Consider the following 12,044-nt stretch of genomic DNA (forward strand, 5'->3'; position numbering starts at 1 on the left):
AGTGATCGAGAAGAGATGGAGCTGTGTTAAGTGCTGGAAACAATGCCCTGTGAAAAACATTTACACACGGAAAAATATATATATATATATATATATATATATATATATATATATATATATATATATATATATATACACACAAACACACACACACACACATATATATATATATATATATATATATATATATATATATATATATATATATATATATATATATATATATATATATATATATGTTCTATCTGGCAATTTCCTACGCAGAAGAATGTCTTAGTAACATGTCCTCTCACCCTAGTGAAAGTTGGGCTTAAGTGCCGAATGCATTTGGCCTTAGTTGGTCACTCATTGAATTTCTAATAGAGTAAGTGCACCTCTCATGTATATGTCCTCTTGGGTATAATTTGATCACAAGTTATAATGAAATGGATAATAACGGGTATGTGTGTATATATATATATATATATATATATATATATATATATATATATATATATATATATATATATATATATATAGTGTGTGCTCTTGTATGTCCGTATACATGATGTTCTTTTTGTATATAGGTCTACGTATACATAATATATATGAAATCATTATATTACTCCATACGTTTCTGTATAGTTTTGACAAGGGCACGTTGCTTCCAAAAAAAAAAAAATTGGAAAAAGAGAAAGCTAATTCTTTTATTTTGTAAAAATGCCCTCCCATTGTCACCGAAATCGAATTTACTATAATTACGCTTGTTCTAACATCGCCTTTGAGCCCCCAGAAATAGGTAAAATCACACCTCTAAAGTAGAAGGATTTAAAAAAAGAAATTTTTCATCGATTTGACAGGTGGCGTGGCTTACCTCCGGAAATCCGTCAACAATCTGGAGTCTATCTCGCGGACGAAGATCAAGACTGTGAAAATGACACTTTCTATAATCATCACCTTCGTGGCTTGTTGGATGCCCTACTTCGTCGTCCATAACATCAGAATATGGTCAGACTACCAGTGAGTATCGGCAATGTACAGCGTCTTCTTAAATGGTGATGTATTTGTTTGGTTTTCGTCGTTTTGTTTTGCGTATGGCATCTGCCTCGCTTCTTTTGTCTTCTATATTCTGAGAGCATTTGGTCTTTTTTGAATGCTGGTTTTTTTTTTTATTTCCATCTCTTGTATTCATTTTTTTTCTTGATCTTTCTCGTAAAGATTTCACAGGTTTCACTAACTCCCTCTTCCATTTCGTTTGTTTTTCGATTTTTATCTGATTCAGTTCTATGCACAATGATATATGTAACCTTACTTAAAGAAATTTATCATTGTTACGTAATTTTTAATATAATCAAGTATTGTAAACTATGGTAGTCTGTTTTCATTATATATATTTTACATCTATGTTATTTTACTTAGACTTTGGTAATGAAGTCGACGCGCCATATTCCTCTTTAGAAATAAGCTCTTATTTATGAAATGAAATTTGTAAACGTATTCCTGTACTGCCTAAGGCAATATGAGGTGCATATAATGCATAATTAAATTTGTTCCAGCGAACCTGATGAAATTTGGTAGACTTTACCTTCAAAATAAAATATTTTCTCCGATTATGTAAGCATACAGACAGCCTGGAATTTGTGTAATAAGGATTTTTCTAGCCTAGTAAAGAAGACACTTCCATTCCATTTGAGCTGATATATATATATATATATATATATATATATATATATATATATATATATATATATATATATATATATATATATATATATATATATATATATATATATATATATATATATATATATATATATATATATATATATCAGGCCTAATGGAATGGAAGTCTATCCTCTTTAAATATATATATATATATATATATATATATATATATATATATATATATATATATATATATATATATATATATATATATATATATATATATATAAAAGTGAATGTTTGTGTATTTGTTTGTCCACAATAGAAACTGAACATTTGACAGACCCAGACAAAATTTTGCACTCGGCCTCAAAATGAAACCTCTACCCTGTAACAGACATACAAACACAGACAAAACAAATAAAATTTTCGTTTCTATGTCACCTTTTCCTTCAGTTTCCTGGGTTTATTCTCATTTTTCATCTGACTTCACCTTTTCTTCTGGTGCTGCCAGAAGTATAATTAACCTACAACAATAAATCCCCTATAACATAAATTTTTTATCAGAATTTATGTAAATTTTGATCATAATTTATGATAATAATTAATATAAGTGTTTATTACCTCGATAAAATCTATATTGAAAACCTAAATCGATAATTTATTCCCTCAGTAAGTGAAGCCGAGCCCGCGTATTCGTAGTAGTGGCTAAGCACAATGCTTTAGCCAGCAGAAACCACCACTAAACTCTCTCTCTCTCTCTCTCTCTCTCTCTCTCTCTCTCTCTGTCAAGGCATCACTCAAACACTTTGGAGCGAAGTCTGTCTCCCTCTATGAGGTTTGTTACTAGATTATTACCTAGAGAGAAGAACAACACTTTACGGTGCAAAAAAGTGGAAGGCAGTGTCTGCATAAGGAACGAAAAAATATACGCGACATCTGGCAACTGCTTCATCATGTGAAAAGCGATAATCACAAGTCACATGTCCCAACCATTCATACATATGTTTGAAGATGCTGTATGATATAATAAGTAAATAAACACATTTCCTGTTTAAGTGCATCGCTAAATTTTCCTACACAAGATCCTACCTCACTTATTGCATAAAATCACCAACATCGTGTAGGAAGAACAACACGTTGTTGGCTGTGATGGAATAATCGAAATATCACCTTGGACACTCAGTGGTTGATGCATGGAATTAATTATCGTGCGAATTGGCAAACACTTTACTGAATACGGAAGATAAGTTTCTTTTCACGTTGCTTGGCACTGATTACCTGGAAGATAATGACTGAAAGTTCTAGATTAAAACTTTACAGGAATGTAGTTCATTACATTTGGAAATCTTTTCCGAAAGGCACTTGGAGGGTAAATGTATTAGCAGCAAATAGGGATTAAATTAAGAAATGGCAACTACTGCACGTCGAGTATCTCAAAGTACTCACAGCTTTACACAGCACGTCAATTCATACCTTTTGCTGATGTAATCATACACAGTAAGGAATAATATTCCCATCATTTTGGAAAATAAAATTATGTTTATGGTTATACATTAGAGTGATATATATTCATTTCTATCTTTTATCATTGAGCATTTATTCAAAACAATAAATAACCGATTGCCTACCATTACTCCGAGAAGGGAAAGATTTTGTTTGATTCATGATTACGTTATTGACCAGGTTTATAGACGCCGCATGTGTAACTTTATACACAATTTTACGTTAAGGAATTTGATGTCATTGTAAAGATAATGACATAATTTATTATGTTATGTTAAAACGTCCCTAAAACCAATATAAAAATACATATCACGAGTTGAAGTTAGCTGCATAGGAAAGTGTTTTGCCACTTTTTTTTTTTAATATGATGAGGTGGTGGAAGGCTAACTCTTGTAGCAATTCACTTAATAAAAGGAAAAAAAAGTAAAAGGCATAACAGACTATAGGCTAAATATTTCTTATTAAAAAGACGTCTATTCTCATAGAATATTAATGAATGAGTTTAAATTAGAACTGAGGGGTTGGTTCAGTTTCTTATGAATTGGACAGTGACGTTTACTTTCATTATAGCAACACATATAAAAAGACATCATTGTCCTAGGCCTACACCAGATTGTCTATATCACATGGTAATATTGTTTTAGATTTTTATTGTATGATTTGGACTTATAGTGGCCTACAAATGGCGTTGAAAGGTCTAATAGTGGCCTACAAATGGCGTTGAAAGGTCTAACAGTGAAATGAATAGCGCCTATACATAATTTATTCATGTTTCGATCAGAGCGTCTGAGATGCTTCCCAGATGAAATACAGCGACAAACTGTCACGAAATTGGCGCTAACCTGTCCACATGAACTAACAGAAGAAATGACAGGTAAACGTGATCGTGAATGCACGGTTTTAGGTTGTTGAATTCTATAATAGTGAATGGGTGTGTTGGGTGAGAGTGAGGAAAAGAGTGAGAGGAGAAGAAGAGAGAGAAGAGGGGCGTTGTTAGGGAGGAGAGAGAGAGAGAGAAAGAGAGAGAGCGAGAGACTTCATTGAATGTCATTCAGAGTTTTTCCAGGCAGCGCCGGGTTGGTCAGGTAGTGTATATATGTATGTATGTGTATATATGTATATATATATATATATATATATATATATATATATATATATATATATATATATATATATATATATATATATATATATATATATATACAGGAGAGAGAGAGAAAGAAAGAGAGAGAGAGCTGTGTGAGGGGTTGGGATTAAAATTAAATTAATAATGCAAGATTGGTTACTGAACCCTAAAACTCAGGCTTTACAGGAATCTTACCTTTGCAGGTATGAAATCTCGAGACCAGTGATCGTCTTCGCAGAGACAATGGCACTGGCCAATTCAGTGATGAACCCGCTTTTATATGGCTGCTTCAATCTCCGCATGGCGCATGCGCTGAAGACTGTCTGCTGCAAATATGAGTGCAGGCCTGCCGTCCGGATTAACAGCATTTATCACTCGAGGTAAGACAGCTAAAACATACCTAACTATTTCGTGACGAATCATGAAACTTTATTTTGGAATGTATTTTTAGTCTGCTTTTTTTTTGTAATTGTGATCATATGTTCTTTATAGAAATGCTATATAACTTTTTTTTTTGCCAACCCACTGAATCATTGATAGAATAACAATACAGTCAAACCAGTCTTTTAAATTTCTTTTTCATGAGAAGCGGAACGCGAAGTGGATCGACTGCCATGGTCAGGTATAACAGTAGCCTCAACGCCGTGAGGATCAGGTTCGGAAACAACCGCTACCTCCAGGCACCTCAGAACCACCAAACGTACACCACGAGACGTCCCTTGCACTATACGTACACGGGCCACTACGGCGGAAGTCGTGGTATCCACCACAAGGGAATCATCCGGTGGAGGGACCCCCCTTTTGATGCTACCATGGCTCGCCGGGCAAATTCCTGTTCGTTTTGCAGTTCTTGTGCTTCCTCCGAAGTAAGAAGTCCGGTTACCTATCCATAACAAGGTTTGTGATGTAACGGACAGAATGAAGTGTGAACCGGTTCTTGTTGGTGAATGTCCTCTCTGGAACTGGACACTGAACAATACTTTGACAGGAGAAGTTCCCGTTGTGTCGTTGATGTTCTGTCGTTACTCTTCGAGCCATAGCTTCGCGAAGGTAAAATGACTGTTTTGTAAAATAAAACAATACCTCTTGGATATCAGTGAATTTAAATAAAATGTTACCAAAACCACTGTCGTATTTTTTTTTATCGGCTTAAGACGAACTTCTTTAGGCTCTCGAATTTCAACAAGGCTGATTTTGTTCAAGCGAGCCATGTTGTTTGATTCTCTCTTCAAGAGACAAATGAAATAACGGACTCTCATTAGATTTCATATTTACCTGAAAAAGAAAATCCTCTCTCGTGTTGAAAACAACGGCTTGATTTTCTCTGGCTTTTAGGCATTCCTAAGTTGAGTTGTAATCCTCGCTTTCATGCTATAATACAGTATAATGATGTTTATTATTAGTATCCTTTTATTCTCCGGTTAGCTGAACTCTATCAAGGCCTTTTTATCTTCATGTATCTTTCCTTTGTCAGTGACTTATAGGATTGAGTAAATTTTCAAAATCTTTTATCAAAAAAATTTCTTCCATTGAATTAATGTATCCCTTCCCTTTTCCTGGTGAAGATCTATCCTTTCATTCATTACTCTGACTGACAAGTATCATCTGCTACATTACCCACTCGAAAGGGTTTTGCAAACAACCTCGAGCATCGATGCTATTCTTATATCTGCTATTGGATATATATATTGTCTGTCAAAGTCACGTTGCTCTTAACTCTCAATTATCAATGTCAGTTTTGGAATCATACCTTCCAGTATTCCCATCATTACCAGGACTTAGGCTGCTCATCGTCGGTCAATGCAAAGATATTTAGCGTGTTTCTGTTCTGTATTGGCGAACTGCCTCTTTGTTTCTTTTGATTGCCACACGAGTCCAGATTATGTTGCAATGCTGTGATCTTGATTGCTAATATCATTCCTTTGAAGCAAATGGTCATCGTCACTGACAAACGAGGCTATGATTACTAGAGTTTGGAATATCTTTCCACTGCAGCTTTTTCCCTTGCTGTTATTCCAGCATTATTTTTCCCCCCCTCTGACCCCTTCACAGAAAAGCATTTGTCTTATCTCAGTGTTCAACAGTCACACTGAGAATGTTTCTGAAAATGTGAGCGATCTGTATTCTGGAATCAAGCACTGTTTTCTCTCAATGATTACAGTCAATAAAGAAATGAAAAGTCTCCCCCAAACTTTTTACACAATCGAATCTGTCCTCAATAAAGAGCACTGTCCATTGTTCCATTCGTTCCTAAATCCACGAGGATCGCTCTCTCTCCACTAAGCGTGAACTTTTATTGACCAAAACCAATCTTATTTTCTCTTTTAATCTTTACCATGCAAGAATGGGAGTCAATATTATAACACGCTTGCAGTTAGGTTTTTGCTTTAGAAGCGCTGCTTTATGAAATTATGTTTTCCTACATTTATAATAAATCTTCAATAATAAGAAAAAGAATTCTAAAAGTAAAAAAAAAAATTCATCTAAGTTTACTTTGACCAAATTTCGAAACTTTTCAGCGAGACAAATGCTGTGCGCACCAAGATCTGGTGCACACTTTGATCAAGTAGCCTAATAAAATCTTGCCGCATTTCAGTAACAGATCTGGAGTGTGCGCCTTCACGCTCAAAAAGGGATATTGGAAATGAATCTATTCATGTACGTCGTCCATGGTATGACCTCTCTTGCGTAGGAGGGCAATTAAACTACACACTGTGTTCTCTTTGACTGCAGTTTTACTTTCTTCTTCTTGCTGTTACAATGGATACGAATTTTTCTGTAAAAACAGCATAGCTTCTACCATCAGCAAATTTGCCGGAGTCCCAAAACGTAGTATTTTTGAATATACAGTATAAATTCTAGATCAAGAAGGTTTGTTTTTTTAAATTTTACCTTAAGACAATAACAACACCCAGAAACATAAGTGAATAAACCTTTCGAGATCTGGTATACTCTGTTTGTTCTATTATTTATGTATAGGCTAATCATTATAACTGTCTAGGTTTCTGACGATCTATATAGGGTAAAATGCCTAGATTTATGAAATGAAGGCTGTCAAACAGAGCTCTGGGGCACTTTCAGCCATTCAGAGATTAAGGCAGGGAAAAGGAGTTGGAGTGGTTGGAAAGCAAGATAAAGAGACCCCGAAAATAAAGGCCTCCAAGGGTGGAACTAGGAGAAAACCTTGTAGTGGTATTATGAATTAACAGCTAGAAGTGGTGCTGGACAGCAAGACTGAAGAAATTAAGGAAGAATGGCTGAAAGGCTGAAAAGTGGATGCAATTGTTACAGGCCGAAGGGACGCCGCAAACACCCTTTCGTAATACCTACAGTGCGCCATATATGGGGCGCTGACGAACCCACCCTCCTTTGGGGATTTCTATTTTAGTATTGTCAGAAGTGTAAGGCACTGTGAAGCATCGTCGGAATTCCATAATAACCAATTGAGAGAAGAATATCTTGTACATAATTCACTGAGATTTTCTCGTATTTTATCATTTCTTACTGCTCATATTATATGTTCGGGTTATATGTTTATCTAGACTTTCATTTTTCAATAATCCTTTCCTAATATTACATAAAGTCCTTGGAAATTTTAGATAACCGAAATTTGTGGAAATGTCAATGAGGTGTTGGAGGCACATTTTTTTTCATTATTATTCCCTTAGACTCATTTGTATGCAATTATGTAATTATTCAAAATGCTTTTAGTAGCAATACGTACCTTTAGCACGGTAGTATCAATCTTACCTATCCTAAATATGTAAACTGAAATGACTTATCTATCATAATAGAATAGCAAGGAGGGGTGTACTCTGATCATTGCTAATAATGCAGCGCACGACTTCTCTTCCCCTGCTAATTTGAGTTAGCAACAGACAAGCGGTTGCATCATTTCCCCAAGAAGGTATTTAGAAAGCTGCATTCTCCCTCGATCTGATCGAGATAATAGCGCATAGCTGTTTCCCCAACTTTCAAGAATATAGAGCACATTTAGAGCTGGGATCATTATTAATCATATAAGAAGATAGTTCTGGAACTTCAGGCAAGTGTCTGCAATCAGCTAAACACAGTTTGTCATCGTGATGCCAGAACATGGTATTTAAGCAAAAGCAATAGAAAGACATTATAACAATGCTAATTAGGAACAAGAAGCAAGTTCATCTGATGATATGTTGGAATTAGGGAATTAGAATCTAATTCAACTATTCAATTATCGACATAGTTAAGCTCCTAAGACCAGGTCGTCAGCCTGAGTGAAAATCGGCATTTTTGAAATAGAAAAGTTTAGTATACCTTAGTTTTACCAGACCACTGAGCTGATTAACAGCTCTCATAGGGCTGGCCCGAAGGATTAGACTTATTTTACGTGGCTAAGAACCAATTGGTTACTTAACAATGGACCTACAGCTTATTGTGGAATCCGAACCACATTATAGCGAGAAATTAATTTCTATCACCAGAAATAAATTCCTCTAACTCTTCATCAGCCGGCAGGGGAATTCGAACTCCGGCCCAGCGAGTGCCAGTCCGCAGCTCTATCGACTCATCCAACGAAGAGCTAAAAAAGCCTACAGTTATATCTGAGAATTCAGTTCAAATTACCATGCTAAATTTCTTTTACCCTTTGTGAAGTGGACCTTAAAAAAAATAGACAGTCTATAATATCATGAAGATCCTTCTAACCATATCAAATATTAATAGCATGCCGTACCTTAGAATCCTGGGAACATAAAGCAATGTTTTTTCAAATCTACACAGTTAGTTTGCTTTCTATGCAGGGAGTTCTTGTGGAACTAAATGATATTCCTTCTCGCGTAAACAACTGCTATAAACTTGACATGTAAATCTCTGTATAGAGCGTTTTCTTAGCTGCTTATTTCTCAACAGCAACTGTAACTAAAGAGAAAAGCATGTATACATACAAAGAAATACAAATGAAATCTTGCTTAAGGATTTCTATGAAATGTATGTTAAAATTCCTTACATGGTTCCCTCTTTGTTAAATAAAAAAAAAAAAAAAAATTTAAGGATAGAGAGAGAGAGAGAGAGAGAGCTCATTTCAGTATGTTAAGTCCTTTGAAATTTTGAATGCCACTTCTAATATCACTTCTCAGTACATTTGGCATGAATGCACTTCCGTTTACTATTTACTATTACGAGTTTGAGTTTTGACGTCAACAGTCCCCATACGTATTTTCTAATTTTGGCTGTAAAGTTACATGTTGCATTTTAATCGCCCTAATTCAGTGGGCACACACACATACACACTATATATATATATATATATATATATATATATATATATATATATATATATATATATATATATATATATATATATATATATATATATATATATATATATATATATATATATATATAGATAGATTTGAATTTACAGTTTCATGAAAATGGTGTATTGACCCCTTTAACAAAAACCAAACACTGCAATAATGCTTTAAAAGTTTATTCTATAGTAAAAATGTTTTGGACAGGCGAGAAACGTTTCAGGGTAATAAAAATTTATTTATTTATTTATTTATTTACTTTTTATTTTTTTGAAATATAACAACGACTGAAATTTCGGCATCTGTCAAAATAACTTCTTATGGGTGAAGATCATGAATTCTGAATAGTAAGTAGGACACTTTCAGTAACTAAATGATAGCGTCTGAGGATCCGAAATCGAACGAGGTAAACAGTTAGTTATTTGCTCTTCTCCTTGATATTCAAAAACGCTGCAAACCAAAAAAAAAAAAAAAAAAAAAGACAAAATTAAGAATAATCAGAAAAGAGAGAACTGAATTCTTTGAATTACATGAAAGTGCATCGACCTTGATAGAATACAAAGTTTACTTTGATGAATCCCCAGATTCAAGATCACTTTAGATTTAATGAAGTTAGGTTAATAAAGAATCTAGGACTTTTGTAAGAGACAACAATTTTCCTTACTTCAAAAATTAAAGACAAAAGGAATGTTTTCACACCATCGAAGCCAGAAGAGGGAATCAGCTTTATTTGCAGCATGAAAGTGAAACGTGACTTTGACGTACAAAGTTCTCTGTACCTTTTAAAACAATGATTGCACAGGATTAGTTGGGTCTCTTCTCTTATGTAAATACTCTGGTAATGAAGTACCAATACTGGAATTTTCATCGCCTCTATACAACAATACTGACGAAATGGCTGATGTGAATATCTGATGAAAATGGAAATTCTTTCACAGGAGTTAAAACCATGTTCATAAACTCCATATCTCCAGTATTCGGTTAGTCCCATTTTTATTCACTACAGTAGAATTACTATTTGACTTCCGTGTACTTGTATTATGCGCATGCGCTTCTTCAACCACCACAGTATCAAGAAACGTTCATAATCTACTCGGGCTAATTAGTACCGGTTTTTATTTGTCTTCATTGTGTTTGTATTTCAGAGCTTTTAAAAAGTGTTACCACAGAACCAGCCATCGTTATCCCTCATTTTATTTCAGTTTTTCCCGTAATTCAGCAATTCGTAAATGACATAGGAATCCTGAAATGCGTAACACCAAAGTTTATTTGACGCACGGAAAATTTCTTTAATATATACAGATCTCAAGAAAAAAAATATATAAAAAGAATAATGAAAATGGACAGTATGAGGAGAGGTAGATACTTGAGGGCAAACGCAAACATAAACACAAGAAAAAAACTGACTAAAACATAAAGTTGTATTGCGAAAACTACGTTTCAATAATAATTACAGTAGAAGTTCACCAGACTCCGCAGTGGACGGCGTGTCAGCGGAAAGGTTCGAACTTTGGAGTTGGCAACTGTGATTCAATGTTATTGGTTAAAACTTTCAAGTGCTCTGTATCATTTTGTCATTTTTACTGGATTCATGACAGCTCCCACGGTGTGATTCATATCGGCGAGTAAGGTAATATCCAGGGAATCTTTGGAATCCCGTATTTTCACAATAGACTTTCATTTCTGTGACTTTTTGTCGTTGTACGAGAGTGACTGTATCCAGGTGACATATTTCCAAGGGAATCCTGATCGGCCGGTGTTGCCGTTACCATGGTAACCCAGTGTTACCAGCGATGAATTGAGACGATCCTTATCCATTTTTGTTTGCCAGTAAATGTCATGGACTTGCTAATACCGAAAAATTCCTTTTGGTATCTTAAACGTTCAACAGCGGAGAAAGCTTATAAGAGTATGTATTTGGGGTATTAGAGAAGGTTAGTGTTGGATTAGAATGTGTATATGGAGTGCAGCAGAGTAGATAAAGGTTTCGCCAGTGGGTTTTTTTTTTTGTTACTGAAAGAATTATGAAAGATTATGGTTGGAGAATATTTCCATTTTGAGTTTATGAATATTTCCAGTTTGTTTTCTAGTCTATGAAGCCAAGCACTGAGGACCTTTCTGTCATCAAACGCTGAAGATAGTGAAAAGAGGGAGTTGGGGTGGTTAGACAGCAAGATAAAGATACCTAGAAAATAAAGGGGATGAAGTACGAGGCTCTAAAGGTGGGACTGGGAGAAAACCCCCAGTATTGCACTAAAAAGTAATTATTAAAGAGGTTGGACAGCAATATTGAAGGAAATGGGAATGGAGGTCAAGTGAAAAACTAAAAGGCAGGTGCAGTCAGGAAGGGACGCAACAAACCCCATTTAGTAATGCCTACAGTGCACCACACTAGGTTTCACTGACTAGACCTTTACGGGACGACGTTACTACCAAGAAAACCTCTTTGAATTTTCCCGTAAGGATCTGGGGAAAAT

The 12,044-nt window shown here is 34.8% G+C and overlaps 1 protein-coding gene across 1 annotated transcript in view; it reads left to right on the plus strand.

The window, feature by feature from the left end:
- Positions 1-5,388, plus strand: part of LOC136830172 (oxytocin receptor-like) — a 214,410-nt gene extending 209,022 nt beyond the window's left edge. Inside the window, exons 8-10 of the mRNA XM_067089431.1 lie at positions 840-999; positions 4,480-4,656; positions 4,866-5,388. Of these exons, the coding sequence (XP_066945532.1) occupies positions 840-999; positions 4,480-4,656; positions 4,866-5,169 (641 nt within the window). The 3' untranslated portion in view covers positions 5,170-5,388. The remainder of the gene's footprint in view (positions 1-839; positions 1,000-4,479; positions 4,657-4,865) is intronic.
- The last annotated feature ends 6,656 nt before the right edge of the window (positions 5,389-12,044 follow it).

The sequence above is a fragment of the Macrobrachium rosenbergii genome, chromosome 4, assembly GCF_040412425.1.
Source record: "Macrobrachium rosenbergii isolate ZJJX-2024 chromosome 4, ASM4041242v1, whole genome shotgun sequence".
In the NCBI taxonomy this organism is placed as follows: Eukaryota; Metazoa; Arthropoda; class Malacostraca; order Decapoda; family Palaemonidae; genus Macrobrachium; species Macrobrachium rosenbergii.